A 20,620-nucleotide genomic window follows, 5' to 3' on the forward strand; every position below is an offset into this window, starting at 1 on the left:
ATGTTAAACAAATATGTAAGACTGCGTTCTTCCATTTGCGCAACATCTCTAAAATTAGAAATATCCTGTCTCAGAGTGACGCTGAAAAACTAGTTCATGTATTTATTACTTCCAGGCTGGACGACTGTAATTCATTATTATCAGGATGTCCAAAAGACTCACTGAAAAGCCTTCAGTTAATCCAAAATGCTGCAGCAAGAGTACTGACAGGGACTAGAAAGAGAGAGCATATTTCTCCTGTTTTGGCTTCCCTTCATTGGCTTCCTGTTAAATCCAGAATTGAATTCAAAATCCTGCTCCTCACATACAAGGTCTTAAATAATCAGGCCCCATCTTATCTTAATGACCTTGTAGTACCATATTACCCTATTAGAGCACTTCGCTCCCGCTCTGCAGGCCTACTTGTTGTTCCTAGAGTATTTTAAAAGTAGAATGGGAGGGAGAGCCTTCAGTTTTCAGGCCCCTCTTCTGTGGAACCAGCTTCCAGTTTGGATTCGGGAGACAGACACTATCTCTACTTTTAAGATTAGGCTTCAAACTTTCCTTTTTGCTAAAGCATATAGTTAGGGCTGGACCAGGTGACCCTGAATCCTCCCTTAGTTATGCTGCAATAGACGTGTTTTTCCTTTCCAGTCACCTTTCTCAACCAGTATGTGTTAATAGACCTCTCTGCTTTGAATCATATCTGTTATTAACCTCTGTCTCTCTTCCACAGCATGTCTTTATCCTGTCTTCCTTCTCTCACCCCAACCGGTCGCAGCAGATGGCCCCGCCCCTCCCTGAGCCTGGTTCTGCCGGAGGTTTCTTCCTGTTAAAAGCAAGTTTTCCTTCCCACTGTCGCCAAATTGCTTGCTCATAGGGGGTCATATGATTGTTGGGTTTTTCTCTGTATCTATTATTGTGTGATCTACTGTACAATATAAAGCGCCTTGAGGCGACTTTTGTTGTGATTTGGCGCTATATAAATAAAATTGAATTGAATTGAATTGAATTAAAGACAAATTTTCTCAAATCAGCTTTGAATTTACTGTTAAGACATGCAGAACAAAACAAAACCTTTTATTTTCACATGCTTGCTTCTGACTCAAATAGTGGGAGATGACAGAGGCAGCAGGTGGAGGAAAAGGCTGTGTAGGAGGTCACCTTGTGGCCGTAACTAATGGTGGCAAGTCAGAGGTGGGAGAGTGGCTTCTCCCTTGCTTCCCCTTTCACAAAGAAGAACGAAGCGAAGGTACAAGAGGAGAATGTGGAGAGACAAAGGATGAAGATTAAGAATAAATCTGTCATCAAAACAAAACTCTGAACATAGGAACTGAGCCACTAAACCGGAGCCTAACCAAACTAGAGTTGATAGTACTGGAGTCCAAGCTGTTCAGGAGGCCGACCCAGGGGGCCAACGTTGAGCCAGACGTGAATGATGCGGTGGCGTGCCAACCAGAGGGCCAGACGAGGCAGGGCCAGACGAGGCAGGGCCAGACGAGGCAGGGCCAGACGACGGCGTGGCAGCCGCAAACAATGGAGCAGGTGGTGGCTCTGCAGGCTGGATGGAACCCTTGGACCCTCCAGCGAAGACTGAAGACGCCTGAGGCGATCCCTTGGACCCTCCATCTGAGACTGAAGACGGCTGAGGCGATCCCTCGGACCCTCCAGTGGAAGCAGGCTGCTGAACGAGCCCACGGACCCTCCAGCGAAGGCAGGCTCTGGGCCAGCAGGCACGGAGACCTCTGGCAGAGTCGAGACAGAACCAGCAGGCGCAGAAACCTCTGGCGGAGACGAAGCTGATTGGAGCTGCACAGGACAGTGGCTCTGCTCAAGCAGTAACAGCAAGATGCAGTCCTTAGCTGGCTGAATGAGCTCACTAGAGCTTCCAGCATAGAATGGAGGTGGCAGAGTTAACTCCCCTGAGCTTTCAGCAGGGATTAAAGACTGAGACAGCAACCTGTTTCTCTCCTCTCAGGAAAAACAGGTTGCGCTGGCTTCTTCATGTCCAGGCGTCCAGAGTTAGCTGAGGGCTGAAACCCAGCCTCTGGGGAGGCCCTGGAGCAACAGTCTCTAAATAGGCCAGGTCTTGAGAAACACAAAAGTCTTAGTAGGGCTATCCCCCTCCTGAGATATGAGTGGGTGGAGATAGTGGCTGAATAGACTGTGGAGCTGTAACCTGAGTTGATAGGTTACAATTAATCCTGATTAGTCTCACCTGTGTACACAGTCGTTCCCTATTCCCCTTATTAGCCCTAATGGGTATAAATTAGTTTGAACAGCATAACATATATTTGTGGTGTGGTTTTTGGGCTGACATGGGGTGCCAATTTTGATGCACTTAAAAGTATTTATGTTACTTTAATTCGGTCAAGATTAGATTATGGGTGTGTGGTATATAGGGAAGCTGGATGTAATCCAAGCTCGAGCAATGAGACTTTGCTTAGGGGCAGTTAAAACAACGCCAATATGTGCTCTACAAGTGGAATCAGGAGAAATGCCACTGTATATTAGAAGGCAACAGTTGATGGTTAACTATTGGATACATTTGAAAGGTCATGACGAAAACCATCCTGTTAATAAAGTGCTAGATAATTGTTGGGAAAGAGGAAAGGATTTTAAAAATAGTTTTGGGTGGGTTGGGGTTGATAGAGTGAGAGCTTTTAAAGTGTATGACAAAGACTTCAGTCAGACAGTGTTGTAGCCTTTACGACCCACATGGACATGGGATTACATTAAAGTAGGCAGATCATTAAAGGATACTAAGAAGAGGAAATTTACAACAGATATTTGTCAAGAATTTTATAACCGATTGGAGAGCAAATATAGTGACTTTTTACAGTTGTAAACAGATGGGTCAAAATATCCCAGAACTGAAGCAACTGGGGTAGCAGTGGTAATTCCGGAGTTAAGTATCAAGATTGCAAAAAGAACGTCAAATCTTCTGAGTACATATGCAGTTGAGTTATATGCCATACTGTTGGCTTTAGAATGGGTGGAAGACAGCAGAATTTCAAAAGTGATAATATGTAGTGATTCATTGTCAACATTATTAAGTACTGAAAAAGGAAACACAAGTAAGCAAATTTTGTATGGCCTTCTTTTTGCTCATCATAGATTGTCTGAACAAAATAAACATATAGTAATAATGTGGACTCCAGCTCATGTAGGTATTTTGGGGAATGAAAGAGCAGATATTTTGGCTAAAGCAGCTGTCAAAAAAGTAGATTTAGATGTACAGATACCATTGTCAAAATCTGAAGGGAAAAGTATCGTTTGGACAGAAAGTAAGAACTTCTGGCAAATGGCATGGGATAATGAAACAAAAGGGAAACATTTATATAGGGTACAAAACACAATAGAATTTAAGAGGAGTAGTGGGTTAAATAGACAGGAGGAGGTTATTATAAGTAGAATATGAACAGGTCATTGCTTTCTAAATAGTACTCTTTTTAGGATGGGGAAACATCCGACTGGGTTGTGTGATTGGTGTAATGCTATGGAGACGGTTGAACGTGTGCTTATTAGTTGTAGGAAGTATGTCACAGGAGGGTGATGAGGGTTGAAATGAGTGGTGGAATGGAACTTATGTTAGAAAAAGTGGTTAATCAGTTAAGTCATGGTGAAGGGAAAGGGGTGGTTTTTTGTTTTTTGAGAAATACTGGTCTCATCAAGAGGATCTGAGGACTCGGAAGTTAAGTAAGAGTAAAAGCCAGGAGATGGCAGTAGCGCAACATCTTTGGATGCAAACTGCCATTAAACATGAAGGAAGAAGAAGAAGAAGAAGAGCCTATATTTGTATAAATAGTTTCAGTTATCCTTTGTTCTTTGTGACCTTGTCTGTTTTTCAGTTTGGATTTTGTTTGTTGCTTTTCTTCTGAATTTTTATGGCCTTCTTGCTGGACTGTCACGGGTTGCTCTGAGGATCCACACACAGGACTCCGGGGTTGTGATTTAACAGAGAAAGTTTTATTTACAGGCAATGCGGAAATTGTGCTATTTACAAGACGTGAGGGGCGGGGTTCCAGGAAAAAAGGGAAATCCCACACATGTCCACGCCGACCTCTCTCCACACTCCACACGGGGAAACACGGGGATGGGTCTGGGGAATCTAGAGACACAGAAACACACTTTAACGTCTGATATGTCGGCACAGGAACAATGAACTCACCCAAAACTCTGGCTGATTGGGACCCACACCCAGTTTCACACCTTGGCTCAGGCGATTAGAGGATCATCAGGGGGTCCTTTTGTCTCTCTGTGGGGGGAAACTCCCACTAGGTTTATATCTGGGACTCCCCACCATTTGACCTTAGAACTGAAGAAGCTTCTCGGATGAGAGGTGAAACGTCTTCAAGCAACTTAAAGAAGTCCAGACGCTTTTCTTTGCAAGCTCCTTTACCTACGATGACCTGGATGACTGAGAACCTTCACAGACGTAATAAACACAAAGTTTTGGTTCCATAACATTTTTCTATCATTGCTTTATTATGGATTAGGTGCAAGAGTTGTTAAAATGAATAATTAAATAATAGATGAATTCAATAGCAAATTCTGCCTCATTCTCATACGGACAGCAAGTGGAATGTGATAGATGAGATGAGATGGAAGGAAGAAGAGAGGCAAAGAGTGATTGACAGGCAGAGCTTAGTTTATTTCCCACAGTCTTGTTACCTTATGGTTCCAAGCGCTGTGACCAGTCTTTGCGTTTTATTATTATCTCATAACACTTGTTTAATCAGCTACCCTCTCTCCTGTGGACTGTTTAATCTCTAGTCTCAGATCAACACAGCCCTGCCCTCCAGCACTATCAGCAGCAAGAGCAGAAGCAACCCCCCAAACAGCAACATTGTACCCATCAGGTAAAAAATAGGCTACGTTTGCTTTGCATCGTGCCCACCTGATGACAGTGATATAGTGTGATGCGATTCCATATTAGATTCTTGATGAATGTGGGTTGTTGTTCTTCAGCCTGCTTCTATGAGCCCTTTTTAACTGTGAGCACCCGCCCCTTTAAACATCTCTGCACTGCCCTGACTAAATGTATATATAAACTGTCTCTATGGTTTACAGTCTGAGTCTGACAAGCTGTCAGCTGTTCATTTCTGCTATTTGAATTGTTAAAAGAAACAGAAACTATTCATTTAGCAGATTAACAAAAAGAATAGAGAGGCATCCAGTTATTGACATTTATATTATTTAGTTAAAGGTTTGAACAGAAAACGATTAAACACAGAGCCTCTCCCCGCTTTCTGGAATGAATCACAGCATGAAACCCTTCCTCTTCTTCCTGCTCTCTAGCTAAGCACCTCCTGTCTGTCCATATGCCCCATCACATGTTGTTCAGATCAGACGTCAGACCAGTTTCTATAATAAGGAAGTGAACCTTACACAATCACTGACACTGAGAGGAGAAATGGCGCAGAAAGGAGTTCAGCTGGACCGAGAAACCTTCTCTTGTTCGATCTGTTTGGATCTACTGAAGAATCCGGTGGCTATTCCCTGTGGACACAGCTACTGTATGAACTGTATTAAAAGCTTTTGGGATGAAGAGGAAAAGAAGAAAATCTACAGCTGCCCTCAGTGCAGACAGACGTTCACAGCGAGGCCTGTCCTGGTGAAAAACACCATGTTAGCAGATTTAGTGGAGCAGCTGAAGAAGACTGGACTCCAAGCTGCTCCTGCTGATCACTGCTATGCTGGACCTGAAGATGTGGCCTGTGATGTCTGCACTGGAAGAAAAATGAAAGCCTTCAAGTCCTGTTTATTCTGTCTGGCATCTTACTGTGAGAAACACCTTCAGACTCATTATGATTCACCTACATTCAAGAAACACAAGCTGGTGGAGCCCTCCAAGAAGGTCCAGGAGAACATCTGCTCTCGTCATGATGAGGTGATGAAGATGTTCTGCCGTACTGATCAGCAGAGTATCTGTTATCTCTGCTCTGTGGATGAACATAAAGGCCACGACACAGTCTCAGCTGCAGCAGAAAGGACTGAGAGGCAGAGAGAGCTGGAGGTGAGTCGACAAAACATCCAGCAGAGAATCCAGGACGGAGAGAAAGATGTGAAGCTGCTTCAACAGCAGGTGGAGGCCATCAATCAGTCTGCTGATCAAACAGTGGAGCACAGTGAGAAGATCTTCACTGAACTGATCCATCTCATCCAGAAAAGAAGCTCTGATGTGAAGCAGCAGATCAGATCCCAGCAGGAAACTGAAGTGAGTCGAGTCAAAGAGCTTCAGGAGAAGCTGGAGCAGGAGATCACTGAGCTGAAGAGGAAAGATGCTGAGCTGAAGCAGCTCTCACACACAGAGGATCACATCCAGTTTCTACACAACTACCCCTCACTGTCAGCACTCAGTGAGTCTACAGACTCATCCAGCATCAATATCCGTCCTCTGAGCTACTTTGAGGATGTGACAGCAGCTGTGTCAGAGGTCAGAGATAAACTACAGGACATTCTGAGAGAGGAATGGACAAACATCTCACTGACAGTCACTGAAGTGGATGTTTTACTGTCAGATCCACCAGAGCCAAAGACCAGAGCTGGATTCTTAAAATATTCATGTGAAATCACACTGGATCCAAACACAGCAAACAAACAGCTGTTATTATCAGAGGGGAACAGAAAAGTAACAAACATGAATCAACAACAGTCTTATTCTGATCATCCAGACAGATTCACTTATTGGTTGCAGGTCCTGAGTAGAGAGAGTCTGACTGGACGTTGTTACTGGGAGGTGGAGTGGAGAGGGAGAGGAGTTCGAGTAGCAGTCGCATACAAGAATATCATCAGAGCAGGGAGTGAATGTGGTTTTGGACGTAATGACAAATCTTGGTCATTAGAATGTAACAAAAACAGTTATACATTTTGGTACAACAACATCAAAACTCCTGTCTCAGGTCCTCGTTCCTCCAGAGTAGGAGTGTACCTGGATCACAGAGCAGGTATTTTGTCCTTCTACAGCGTCTCTGAAACCATGACTCTCCTCCACAGAGTCCAGACCACATTCACTCAGCCGCTCTATGCTGGAGTTTTGGTTGGACACATGGCTGAGTTCATTAAAGTGAAATAGACTGAAGTCTTTCATATTGTTGTAAGTTTAAATCTGTATTTTAGTTCCCTTTTAGTTTCTCTCCATCATTATTGTGGTATTTATGTGCTGCACATAAATCAGATGTCAGTCAAACATTATGGGCAGAACCTCGACATCTTCACGATGTTGTCTTGATGTTTTTACATTTTATGGGTGGAGCTCTTTCCTGTGTCTGTTCAGCCATGGAGACTATCAATGCTTATGAATATTTTTATTTTAAAAAATTTCTCCACATGAAAACATAAACTTCTCTATCTTCTACATGTTTACTGAATAATTTTTTTTAGGTATTTGTATGTTGTTGTTTCTCTTCACTGATCTTAACAGAGAGGTCTACAGACCTTCCTTTATCACACAGATTTTATTCTCATTACTTTGTACATTTATAAAGAAAACAATTAATTACAGAGCTATAAGAAATTTTAAGAAAGTGCACTATATCATAATTTATAGTAAAGTGTAATAAAGCATCGTTAGTTAGTCACTTATTTAGTTTGGAGCTGTATCATCTGACACTGTGGAAACATTTCCTCCAGCTTCAGCACAGAATGTTAAAAACAGAACAGAACTATTAATGAGAACAAACAGTAGGAACACAGTATCAGCAAACATCATGGCTTAAAATGGAGAGTAAAGATAAAAAATAAATAAAATAAATTAGTAAAAAGGATTTCCTGTTGACATGTTATTGGTCCTTACTTGTCTGCAGCACCTCCAGGATGTTTCTTATATGTTCTGGTTATTTTTGCAATTTTAGTTTCTGTCAGTAGGAAGTTCAAGTTCAACTCAGTGTGTTTGTTTGTTTTTTTCAAACTGATACCTGACCTTGAACACCTTTTTAAAAAAAACATCTGTCAATAAAGCGATGATATAAAATGCTTATATTAGTACTGAAAAACCCTGCATACCCATCCATCCATCTTCATCCGCTTTATCCGGGGCCGGGTCGCGGGGGCAGCAGCCTAAGCAAAGAGGCCCAGACCTCCCTCTCCCCAGCCACCTCCTCCAGCTCATCCGGGGGAACACCAAGGCGTTCCCAGGCCAGCCGAGAGATATAATCTCTCCAGCGTGTCCTGGGTCTGCCCCGGGGCCTCCTCCCGGTGGGACATGCCTGGAACACCTCACCCAGGAGGCGCCCAGGGGGCATCCTTGTCAGATGCCCAAACCACCTCAGCTGGCTCCTTTCGATGTGGAGCAGCAGCGGCTCTACTCTGAGCCCTTCCCGGATTGCCGAACTTCTCACCCTATCTCTAAGGGAGAGGCCAGCCACCCTTCGGAGGAAGCTCATTTCCGCCGCTTGTATCCGCGATCTCGTCCTTTCGGTCACTACCCACAGCTCGTGGCCATAGGTGAGGGTAGGGACGTAGATCGACCGGTAAATTGAGAGCTTCGCTTTTACACTCAGCTCCCTCTTCACCACGACGGACCGGTGCAGCGTCTGCATTACTGCAGCTGCAGCCCCAATCCGTCTGTCGATCTCCGGCTCCCTTCTCCCATCACTCGCGAACAAGACCCCGAGATACTTGAACTCCTCCACTTGGGGCAGGACTTCATCCCCGACCCGGAGTGGGCACTCCACCCTTTTCCGGCTGAGAACCATGGCCTCAGATTTGGAGGTGCTGATCCTCATTCCCGCTGCTTCACACTCGGCTGCGAACCGCTCCAGTTCGAGCTGGAGGCCCTCACCCGATGAAGCCAACAGAACCACATCATCCGCAAAGATCAGAGATGAGATCCTGAGGCCACCAAAGCGAAAGCCCTCCGCCACTTGGCTGCGTCTAGAAATCCTGTCTATAAAAATTATGAACAGAACCGGTGACAAAGGGCAGCCCTGGCGGAGCCCATCACCCACCGGGAACGAGTCCGACTTATTGCCGGCAATGCGAACCAAGCTCTTGCAACGGTTGTATAGGGATCGAAAGGCCCGTAGCAATGGGCCAGACACCCCATACTCCCGCAACACCTCCCACAGGACACCCCGAGGGACACGGTCGAATGCCTTCTCCAAGTCCACAAAACACATGTCGACTGGTTGGGCAAACTCCCATGCACCCTCAAGTATCCTCGAGAGGATGAAGAGCTGGTCCAGTGTTCCGCGACCAGGACGAAAACCGCATTGTTCCTCCTGCATCAGAGGTTCGACTAGCGGACGAACTCTCCTTTCCAGCACCCTGGCATAGACTTTCCCGGGGAGGCTGAGGAGTGTGATCCCCCTGTAGTTGGAACACACCCTCCGGTCCCCCTTCTTAAAGATGGGGACCACCACCCCGGTCTGCCAATCCACGGGTACTGCCCCTGATCTCCACGCAACATTGCAGAGGCGTGTCAACCAGGACAGCCCTACAACGTCCAGAGCCTTCAGGAACTCGGGGCGGACCTCATCAACACCAGGGGCTCTGCCACCAAGGAGTTGTTTAACTGCCTCAGTGACCTCGCCCCCGGAAATTGGCGGGTCATTCCCCTCATCCCCAGACTCTGCTTCCTCCTCGGAAGACGCATCAGTGGGATTAAGGAGGTCCTCGAAGTATTCCTTCCGCCGCCTGACAATTTTCTCAGTCGACGTCAGCAGCGCTCCGCCAGCACTATACACAGTGCAGGTAGAGCAGCGCTTTCCCCTCATGAGATGCCTGACGGTTTGCCAGAACCTCTTCAAGGCAGTCCGAAAGTCTTTTTCCATGGCCTCTCCGAACTCCTCCCACACCTGAGTTTTTGCTTCAGCCACTGCCCGAGCCACATTCCGCTTGGCCTGTCGATACCTGTCGGCTGCCTCCGGAGTCCCACAGGCTAACCAAGCCCGATAGGACTCCTTCTTCAGCCTGGTGGCTCCCTTCACCTCTGGTGTCCACCATTTGGTTTGGGGATTACCACCACGGCAGGCACCAACCACCTTGCGGCCGCAGCTCAATGCAGCAGTTTCGGCAATGGAGGTGCTGAACATGGTCCATTCGGACTCAATATCCCCCGCCTCCCTCGGAATGCTGTTGAAGCTCTGCCGGAGGTGTGCGTTGAAGATCTCGCGGACTGGGGCCTCTGCTAATCGTTCCCAGCACACCCTCGCGTTTAGGTGCACCAGGTCTGTCCAGCGTCCTCCCCCGCCACCTGATCCAACTCACCACCAGGTGGTGATCAGTTGACAGCTCAGCCCCTCTCTTTACCCGAGTGTCCAGAACATATGGTCGCAGGTCTGGTGATACGATTACAAAATCGATCATCGACCTACGGCCTAGAGCGTCCTGGTGCCACGTGCACTTATGGACACTCTTATGTTCGAGCAAGGTGTTCGTTATGGCCAAACTGTGATTAGCACAGAAGTCCAATAACAAAGCACCGCTCAGGTTCAGATCCGGGAGGCCGTTCCTCCCAATCACGCCCCTCCAGGTCTCGCTGTCGTTACCCACATGAGCATTGAAGTCTCCCAGCAGGACAACAGAGTCTCCAGGTGGAGCACCTTCCAGCACCCCCCCCAGGGACTCTAAGAAGGCTGGGTACTCCGAACTGCCACTCGGCGCATAAGCGCAGATGACAGTCAGGACCCGTTCCCCGACCCTAAGACGCAGGGAACAAACCCTCTCGTCCACCGGGAAAAACCCCAACGTACCGGCAGCAAGCCGAGGGGATATTAGAATACCCACCCCAGCCCGCCGCCTCTCACCAGGGGCAACTCCAGACTGAGACAGAGTCCAGCCCCTCTCCAGGAGACTGGTTCCAGAGCCCAAGCCGTGCGTAGAGGTGAGCCCGACTATATCTAGCCGGTACCTCTCAACCTCACGCACTAACTCAGGCTCCTTCCCCACCAGAGAGGTGACATTCCATGTCCCTATTGCCAGTCTTGGCAGCCGGGGGTCAGTCCGCCAGGGCCTCCGCTCCTGGCCGCCACCCGGCACACAATGCACCCGACCCCTATGGCGCCTCCTGCGGGTGGTGGGCCTGCGGGTGGTGGGCCTGCGGGAGGATGGGCCAATGTCTCCTCTTCGGGCTGTGCCCGGCCGGGCCCCATGGACTAAGGCCCGGCCACCAGACACTCACCCTCGGGCACCCTCCCCGGGCCTGGTTCCAGGGCGGGGCCCCGGTAACCCTATCCCGGGCAGGGTAAACTGTTCCCTCGATGTTTTTTTCATAAGGGTCTTCTGAATCGCTCTTCGTCTGGTCCCTCACCCAGGACCAATTTGCCATGGGAGACCCTACCAGGGGGCAAAAGCCCCCAGACAACATAGCCCCTGGGATCCCTGGGACACACAAACCCCTCCACCACGATAAGGTTGCGATTCACGGAGGAGTATACCCACTTGCATACCCACTTTACAAATATAAATATTTATATAAATCCACAGCTGAACTGGAGGAGCAGCTGATCTAGTTCACTCATGTGTTTCTGGACTAAGAGTTGGAGCAAATACCTTATATGATTCAGTGATGTTTGTTTTTGTTAAATATTTTGTAGATCCAAGAGTGAGTTTGACTCATGATGATGATGTTCCGAATTAAACAAAGTTGGTCACAAATTCTTCAAAGCTGTTTATTAAGAACATATTCACTTGGACTCATCAGAGAGGCTTGTGATCCAAGGGTGCCATCAACTGGACAATTACTGACATGACAACAAAAAAGCTAAGTACAGAGGGGGGAACAGAGGTGAAAATACTTGCTTTAAAGGACTGTAATGTTTCCTTTTAAAATAAGTCTCTAAGGTCAGACAAAGGGACAGAAACTCATAGCATTCGACCAGCCCAATGACAAAACTATAAGTTGTTTTTTAACATCTACTTTTTCATCTATTTCATACGGAGCCCCGCAGGGGACATGGGAGACAAAAAATTAAGACGGACTTTTGAAGGATCTCGCAAAACTAACTGGTTTATATTATTAATATGTACATTTGTTGTTATTAATAATATTTGCTTCACTCTCCATTTGATGTGTTTTTGGTATGTTTTACTTTTAATTGTTCTATGATTATGTTTATGTTTGGTTTATAATTATATTTAAGTTCTGGGTTTTTTTTATGAATAAAAGTGACTTAACTTGTAAGAGATATGGGACTTTGGGCATTTCCCCTTCTGTCTTATTCTCAGTGTCTTGTCTCTATTTTTATTTACCTCTGTGTTGTTATCTCTGTGTCTCTGTCTCTTCAGTGGGATTTAAGACTTCCAACAAATAATTTCAAAGGGTCAATTAAATTTTAATAAAACCATTTTACTCAACACTGCACTCTAATTATAGCATTTTTTTTACTCAATCATAAAAAGATTTATCTTAAAAGATGTTTTAGATACATTTTTATTACCTCTTTCTTTCTTTCTTTCTTTCTTTCTTTCTTTCTTTCTTTCTTTCCTTGTTGTTGTCCTGTTTTGTTTTTTAGCCATCAGAATTATTGTCTGAAGGCCAAAAAAGATGCCCAACTAACTTAATTTACCAAATGGACCATCACGGCCTTGCCATATTGGTCCATTTGATCAACCTTTGTTATTATTTGTTTATTTTAATTTATTTTCAGTTGTTACAGATTGGACAGGCATGACTGGGGGATAGGAAAGAAAGAAAGAAAGAAAGAAAGAAAGAAAGAAAGAAAGAAAGAAAGAAAGAAAGAAAGAAAAGGGGAAGAAGTACAGTGAGAAAGGGCACTTAAAAAAATCTCCCAGTTCACCTGTTGAGAGAAGAAAATAAGAGAAAACAAGCAAAAAAGAGAGCAACATAATAACACAACACCATCGCAATAATCTAGCTAAGTGTAAACAACAGTAAATACTAAATACTGAATGTGATTGTGCAGCACGCAAGATTGACATCGCACAATGTGGTTTGAGGTAGCAGCCAAGAAAGGTGTAGCTTGTGTGTGTGAACACCTGTGTGGATGACTGCTCTTCTATTCAAAAGGCTTCTCCATGTAACGATCTGCTAGAAGGTGTGGGGAGCCATAGCCCCGTCCCCCAGGGCATGAAGCAGGCATGGAGGAGATCCAGGCCCCAGACATCCAGAGGCCCCCAGAGTGCGAACACCAAAAGAGGACCACCAGAGGGGCAACCGTGCCACCTTCCCGGGAAGAGCTGAGGAGAGCCCCAGATGAGGGGTCACCCAACAGCCACAGAGCAGAAGCCAGAGGGGGCTGCAGTGACGTACACGTGGGCTCTGCCGGCAGCCAGCTTTGCCAGAGTGAATCGCCCCCGCAAGTGGCCCGACCGAGCCACAGGCACCAGGCCCCACCAAGCAGCCGTACCAGCAGTGAGCTGGTACAGACCTGAGCGTCCAGCCCTGGACACCAAGAACGCACCGATGTCTGAGGGCATCAGCCACCAGCAGGGAGTGTTGTGAGGGGAAATAAGCCTCCATACCTTGGAGGGCCTGAGATGTTCCAAGAGGGTGGAGTCTAAGACCCGACCTGACATATAGACACAGACGAATAGGCACACACAGACCCAAACATGCATTCCCACACTCATGCGCACATATACAAATACTCGGCGCTCATCCAACCTGGATACAGACACAAATGGACACTGTACATGTACTGTACAGCACGGCCCCTCCCGAGAACCCTCAATGTCTACATGCATTTAAAACTGAGAGGTGGGCACCGGCGCCAGAGGTGAGGTTGAATACAAAGACCGTCCTCTGGACACCGTATAACATGCCCGATCCCAAGGCCCTATATGTATGTGTTATGAGAGTGTGAGTAATGTGGATGTCTAGGTTGTGGAATAAAATCAGTCTGCTGATAAAACAGTGAGAAGATCTTCACTGAGCTGATCCATCTCATCTCATAAAATTGAGGCACAGGTGACCAGGAGGGGACAGAGGGGGGACGACCTTTTATTGCTTTTTTCTACAACAATTTCTTAGTTCAGCTGCAGTATTTGATATCCTGTAATGACTAAAATGATAATTTTAACAAATTTACATAAAAAGATTGTTTTTAAATGTTAAGTTTATTTAACAACTTTAAAGGCTGAGTAGTGCTATTTTTAAATGAAAAACGAGCTCTGGTTCAAAAAGGGTTAAACATACAGGGGCTCACACGTTCCAGGATTGAATTAGTGTCTGATAACCCTCCTTCTTCCTGCTCTCTAACTCAGCACCTCCTCTCTGTCCACGTGTTCCCTTGTTCCCTCCCCTTCTGATCTGCAGTTTGAAGATGGGTGCAACCAACATGTGGTGACGTATAAGAGCTGACAGATCCCCATGTTGTTTAGATCAGAGACCAGAGCAGTTTCAGTTCTGAGGAAGTGAAACTTACACAGTCACTGACACTGAGAGGAGAAATGGCGCAGAAAAGTGTTCAGCTGGACCAAGAAACTTTCTCTTGTTCGATCTGTTTGGATCTACTGAAGGATCCGGTGGCTATTCCCTGTGGACACAGCTACTGCATGAACTGTATTAATGGATTCTGGGATGAAGAGGAAAAGAAGAAAATCTACAGCTGCCCTCAGTGCAGACAGACTTTCACAGCGAGGCCTGTCCTGCTGAAAAACACCATGTTAGCAGTTTTAGTGGAGCAGCTGAAGAAGACTGGACTCCAAGCTGCTCCTGCTGATCACTGCTATGCTGGACCTGAAGATGTGGCCTGTGATGTCTGCACTGGAAGAAAAATCAAAGCAATGAAGTCCTGTTTGATGTGTTTGGTTTCTTACTGTGAGAAACACTTTCAGCCTCATTATGATGTGGCTGCATTAATGAAACACAAGCTGGTGGAGCCCTCCAAGAAGCTCCAGGAGAACATCTGCTCTCGTCATGATGAGGTGATGAAGATGTTCTGCCGTACTGATCAGCAGAGTATCTGTTATCTCTGCCCTGTGGATGAACATAAAGGCCACGACACAGTCTCAGCTGCAGCAGAAAGGACTGAGAGGCAGAGAGAGCTGGAGGTGAGTCGACAAAACATCCAGCAGAGAATCCAGGACAGAGAGAAAGATGTGAAGCTGCTTCAACAGGAGGTGGAGGCCATCAATCAGTCTGCTGATCAAACAGTGGAGCACAGTGAGAAGATCTTCACTGAGCTGATCCATCTCATCCAGAAAAGAAGCTCTGATGTGAAGCAGCAGATCAGATCCCAGCAGGAAACTGAAGTGAGTCGAGTCAAAGAGCTTCAGGAGAAGCTGGAGCAGGAGATCACTGAGCTGAAGAGGAAAGATGCTGAGCTGAAGCAGCTCTCACACACAGAGGATCACATCCAGTTTCTACACAACTACCCCTCACTGTCAGCACTCAGTGAGTCTACAGACTCATCCAGCATCAATATCCGTCCTCTGAGCTACTTTGAGGATGTGACAGCAGCTGTGTCAGAGGTCAGAGATAAACTACAGGACATTCTGAGAGAGGAACGGACAAACATCTCACTGACAGTCACTGAAGTGGATGTTTCACTGTCACAACCAGAGCCAAAGACCAGAGCTGGATTCTTAAAATATTCATGTGAAATCACACTGGATCCAAACACAGCAAACAAACAGCTGTTATTATCAGAGGGGAACAGAAAAGTAACAAACATGTATCAACAACAGTCTTATTCTGATCATCCAGACAGATTCACTTATTGGTCTCAGGTCCTGAGTAGAGAGAGTCTGACTGGACGTTGTTACTGGGAGGTGGAGTGGAGAGGGGGAGGAGTTTATGTAGCAGTCGCATACAAGAATATCAGCAGAAAAGGAGGTAATAAATGTGGATTTGGACATAATGACAAATCTTGGTCATTAGAGTGTTACAACAACAGTTATATATTTTGGTACAACAACATTAAAACTCCTGTCTCAGGTCCTCGTTCCTCCAGAGTAGGAGTGTACCTGGATCACAGAGCAGGTATTTTGTCCTTCTACAGCGTCTCTGAAACCATGACTCTCCTCCACAGAGTCCAGACCACATTCACTCAGCTGCTCTATGCTGGACTGAGGATTTATGTTTATGGATCCACTGCTGAGTTGATTAAAGTGAAATAGACTGAAGTCTTTCATATTGTTGTAAGTTTAAATCTGTATTTTAGTTCCCTTTTAGTTTCTCTCCATCATTATTGTGATATTTATGTGCTGCACATAAATCAGATGTCAGTCAAACATTATGGGCAGAACCTCGACATCTTCAAGATGTTGTCTTGATGTTTTTACGTTTTATAGGTGGAGCTCTTTCCTGTGTCTGTTCAGCCATGGAGACTATCAATGCTTATGAATATTTTTATTTTAAAAAAAAATTCTCCACATGAAAACATAAACTTCTCTATCTTCTAAATGTTTACTGAATATTTTTTTTTAGGTATTTGTATGTTGTTGTTTCTCTTCACTGATCTTAACAGAGAAGTCTACAGACCTTCCTTTATCACACAGATTTTATTCTCATTACTTTGTACATTTATAAAAAAAACAATTAATTACAGAGCAATAAGAAATTTTAAGAAAGTGCACTATATCATAATTTATAGTAAAGTGTATTAAAGCATCGTTAGTTAGTCACTTATTTAGTTTGGAGCTGTATCATCTGACACTGTGGAAACATTTCCTCCAGCTTCAGCACAGAATGTTAAAAACAGAACAGAACTATTAATGAGAACAAACAGTAGGAACACAGTATCAGCAAACATCATGGCTTAAAATGGAGAGTAAAAATAAAAAAATAAATAAAATAAATTAGTAAAAAGGATTTCCTGTTGACATGTTATTGGTCCTTACTTGTCTGCAGCACCTCCAGGATGTTTCTTATATGTTCTGGTTATTTTTGAACCAATTTTAGTTTCTGTCAGTAGGAAGTTCAAGTTCAACTCAGTGTGTTTGTTTGTTTTTTTCAAACTGATACCTGACCTTGAACACCTTTAAAAAAAAAAACATCTGTCAATAAAGCGATGATATAAAATGCTTATATTAGTACTGAAAAACCCTGCATACCCACTTTACAAATATAAATAATTATATAAATCCACAGCTGAACTGGAGGAGCAGCTGATCTAGTTCACTCATGTGTTTCTGGACTAAGAGTTGGAGCAAATACCTTATGATTCAGTGATGTTTGTTTTTGTTAAATATTTTGTAGATCCAAGAGTGAGTTTGACTCATGATGATGATGTTCAATTAAACAAAGTTGGTCACAAATTCTTCAAAGCTGTTTATTAAGAATATATTCACTTGGACTCATCAGAGAGGCTTGTGATCCAAGGGAGCCATCAACTGGACAATTACTGACATGACAACAAAAAAGCTAAGTACAGAGGGGGGAACAGAGGTGAAAATGCTTGCTTTAAAGGATTGTAATGTTTCCTTTTAAAATAAGTCTCTAAGGTCAGACAAAGGGACAGAAACTCATAGCATTCGACCAGCCCAATGACAAAACTATAAGTTGTTTTTTAACATCTGCTTTTTCATCTATTTCGTACGGAGCCCCGCAGGGGACATGGGAGAAAAAAAATTAAGACAGACTTTTGCGAGATCTCGCAAAACTAACTGGTTTATATTATTAATATTATATTATTAATATTATATTATTAATATGTACATTTGTTGTTATTAATAATATTTGCTTCACTCTCCATTTGATGTGTTTTTGGTATGTTTTACTTTTTATTGTTCTATGATTATGTTTGTGTTTGGTTTATAATTATATTTAAGTTCTGGGGTTTTTTTATGAATAAAAGTGACTTAACTTGTCAGAGATATGGGACTTTGGGCATTTCCCCTTCTGTCTTATTCTCAGTGTCTTGTCTCCATGTTTATTTACCTCTGTGTTGCTATCTTTGTGTCTCTGTCTCTTCAGTGGGATTTAAGACTTCCAACAAATAATTTCAAAGGGTCAATAAAATTTTAATAAAACCATTTTACTCAACACTGCACTCTAATTATAGCATTTTCTTTACTCAATCATAAAAAGATTCATCTTAAAAGATGTTTTAGATACATTTTTATTACTTTTTTCTTTCTTTCTTTCTTTCTTTCTTTCTTGTTGTTGTCCTGTTTCGTTTTTTAGCCATCAGAATTATTGTCTGAAGGCCAAAAAAGATGCCCAACTGACTTAATTTACCAAATGGACCATCACGGCCTTGCCATATTGGTCCATTTGATCAACCTTTGTTATTATTTATTTATTTTCATTTATTTTCAGTTGTTACAGATAGGACAGACATGACTGGGGGATAAAGGCCCTATATGTATGTGTTATGAGAGTGTGAGTAATGTGGATGTCTAGGTTGTGGAATAAAATCAGTCTGCTGATAAAACAGTGAGAAGATCTTCACTGAGCTGATCCATCTCATCTCATAAAATTGAGGCACAGGTGACCAGGAGGGGACAGAGGGGGGACGACCTTTTATTGCTTTTTTCTACAACAACTTCTTAGTTCAGCCGCAGTATTTGATATCCTGTAATGACTAAAATGATAATTTTAACAAATTTACATTAAAAGATTGTTTTTAAATGTTAAGTTTATTTAACAACTTTAAAGGCTGAGGAGTGCTATTTTTAAATGAAAAACGAGCTCTGTTTCAAAAGGGTTAAACATACAGGGGCTCACATGTTCCAGGATTGAATTAGTGTCTGATAACCCTCCTTCTTCCTGCTCTCTAACTCAGCACCTCCTCTCTGTCCACGTGTTCCCTTGTTCCCTCCCCTTCTGATCTGCAGTTTGAAGATGGGTGTAGCCAACATGTGGTGACGTATAAGAGCTGACAGATCCCCATGTTGTTTAGATCAGAGACCAGAGCAGTTTCAGTTCTGAGGAAGTGAAACTCACACAGTCACTGACACTGTTGGGTGAAATGGCGCAGAAAGGAGTTCAGCTGGACCGAGAAACTTTCTCTTGTTCGATCTGTTTGGATCTACTGAAGGATCCGGTGGCTATTCACTGTGGACACAGCTACTGCATGAAGTGTATTAATGGCTTTTGGGATGAAGAGGAAAAGAAGAAAATCTACAGCTGCCCTCAGTGCAGACAGACTTTCACAGCGAGGCCTGTCCTGGTGAAAAACACCATGTTAGCAGGTTTAGTGGAGCAGCTGAAGAAGACTGGACTCCAAGCTGCTCCTGCTGATCACTGCTATGCTGGACCTGAAGATGTGGCCTGTGATGTCTGCACTGGAAGAAAAATGAAAGCCTTCAAGTCCTGTTTAGTCTGTCTGGCATCTTACTGTGAGAAACACCTTCAGCCTCATTATGATGTGGCTCCATTAAAGAAACACAAGCTGGTGGAGCCCTCCAAGAAGCTCCAGGAGAACATCTGCTCTCGTCATGATGAGGTGATGAAGATGTTCTGCCGTACTGATCAGCAGAGTATCTGTTATCTCTGCTCTGTGGATGAACATAAAGGCCACGACACAGTCTCAGCTGCAGCAGAAAGGACTGAGAGGCAGAGAGAGCTGGAGGTGAGTCGACAAAACATCCAGCAGAGAATCCAGGACAGAGAGAAAGATGTGAAGCTGCTTCAACAGCAGGTGGAGGCCATCAATCAGTCTGCTGATCAAACAGTGGAGCACAGTGAGAAGATCTTCACTGAGCTGATCCATCTCATCCAGAAAAGAAGCTCTGATGTGAAGCAGCAGATCAGATCCCAGCAGGAAACTGAAGTGAGTCGAGTCAAAGAGCTTCAGGAGAAGCTGGAGCAGGAGATCACTGAGCTGAAGAGGAAAGATGCTGAGCTGAAGCAGCTCTCACACACAGAGGATCACATCCAGTTTCTACACAACTACCCCTCACTGTCAGCACTCAGTGAGTCTACAGACTCATCCAGCATCAATATCCGTCCTCTGAGCTACTTTGAGGATGTGACAGCAGCTGTGTCAGAGCTCAGAGATAAACTACAGGACATTCTGAGAGAGGAATGGACAAACATCTCACTGACAGTCACTGAAGTGGATGTTTTACTGTCAGATCCACCAGAGCCAAAGACCAGAGCTGAATTCTTAAAATATTCATGTGAAATCACACTGGATCCAAACACAGCAAACAAATATCTGTTATTATCAGAGGAGAACAGAAAAGTAACATATATGTATCAACAACAGTCTTATTCTGATCATCCAGACAGATTCACTAACAGGTCTCAGGTCCTGAGTAGAGAGAGTCTGACTGGACGTTGTTACTGGGAGGTGGAGTGGAGAGGGGGAGGAGGTTATGTAGCAGTCGCATACAAGAATATCAGCAGAAAAGGAGATGAATGTAGATTTGGACATAATGACAAATCTTGGTCATTAGATTATTACAACAACAGTTATACATTTTGGTACAACAACATCCAAACTCGTGTCTCAGGTCCTCATTCCTCCAGAGTAGGAGTGTACCTGGATCACAGAGCAGGTATTTTGTCCTTCTACAGCGTCTCTGAAACCATGACTCTCCTCCACAGAGTCCAGACCACATTCACTCAGCCGCTCTATGCTGGACTGAGGGTTGTAAACATGGCTGAGTTGATTAAAGTGAAATAGACTGAAGTCTTTCATATTGTTGTAAGTTTAAATCTGTATTTTAGTTCCCTTTTAGTTTCTCTCCATCATTTTTGTGGTATTTATGTGCTGCACATAAATCAGATGTCAGTCAAACATTATGGGCAGAACCTCGACATCTTCAAGATGTTGTCTTGATG

At 44.4% G+C, this 20,620-nt stretch overlaps 2 protein-coding genes across 3 annotated transcripts; both read left to right on the plus strand.

Moving 5' to 3' along the window:
• Nucleotides 1-5,395: 5,395 nt before the first annotated feature.
• LOC148097475 (uncharacterized) lies at nt 5,396-20,522 on the plus strand. Its single transcript, XM_087832406.1, has 2 exons — nt 5,396-7,048; nt 18,732-20,522. Exons 1-2 carry the CDS (start codon nt 5,396-5,398, stop codon nt 20,460-20,462), a joined length of 3,384 nt encoding a protein of 1,127 aa, XP_087688532.1. The 3' UTR covers nt 20,463-20,522.
• Nucleotides 14,238-16,755, plus strand: LOC148097476 (tripartite motif-containing protein 16-like). 2 transcript variants are annotated; one of them, XM_087832117.1, is made up of 2 exons: nt 14,238-15,138; nt 15,840-16,755. In XM_087832117.1, the coding sequence occupies exons 1-2, from the start codon at nt 14,335-14,337 to the stop codon at nt 15,894-15,896; spliced, it is 861 nt and encodes a 286-aa protein (XP_087688243.1). In that variant the 5' UTR covers nt 14,238-14,334; the 3' UTR covers nt 15,897-16,755. The 2 variants fall into 2 exon arrangements, with proteins under 2 accessions (XP_087688243.1, XP_087688242.1); XM_087832116.1 differs by having other exon boundaries at nt 14,238-16,755.
• Nucleotides 20,523-20,620: the final 98 nt, after the last annotated feature.

The sequence above is a fragment of the Neolamprologus brichardi genome, chromosome 18 (genome assembly GCF_056152115.1).
Source record: "Neolamprologus brichardi isolate AB-2024 chromosome 18, ASM5615211v1, whole genome shotgun sequence".
Lineage (NCBI taxonomy): Eukaryota > Metazoa > Chordata > Actinopteri > Cichliformes > Cichlidae > Neolamprologus > Neolamprologus brichardi.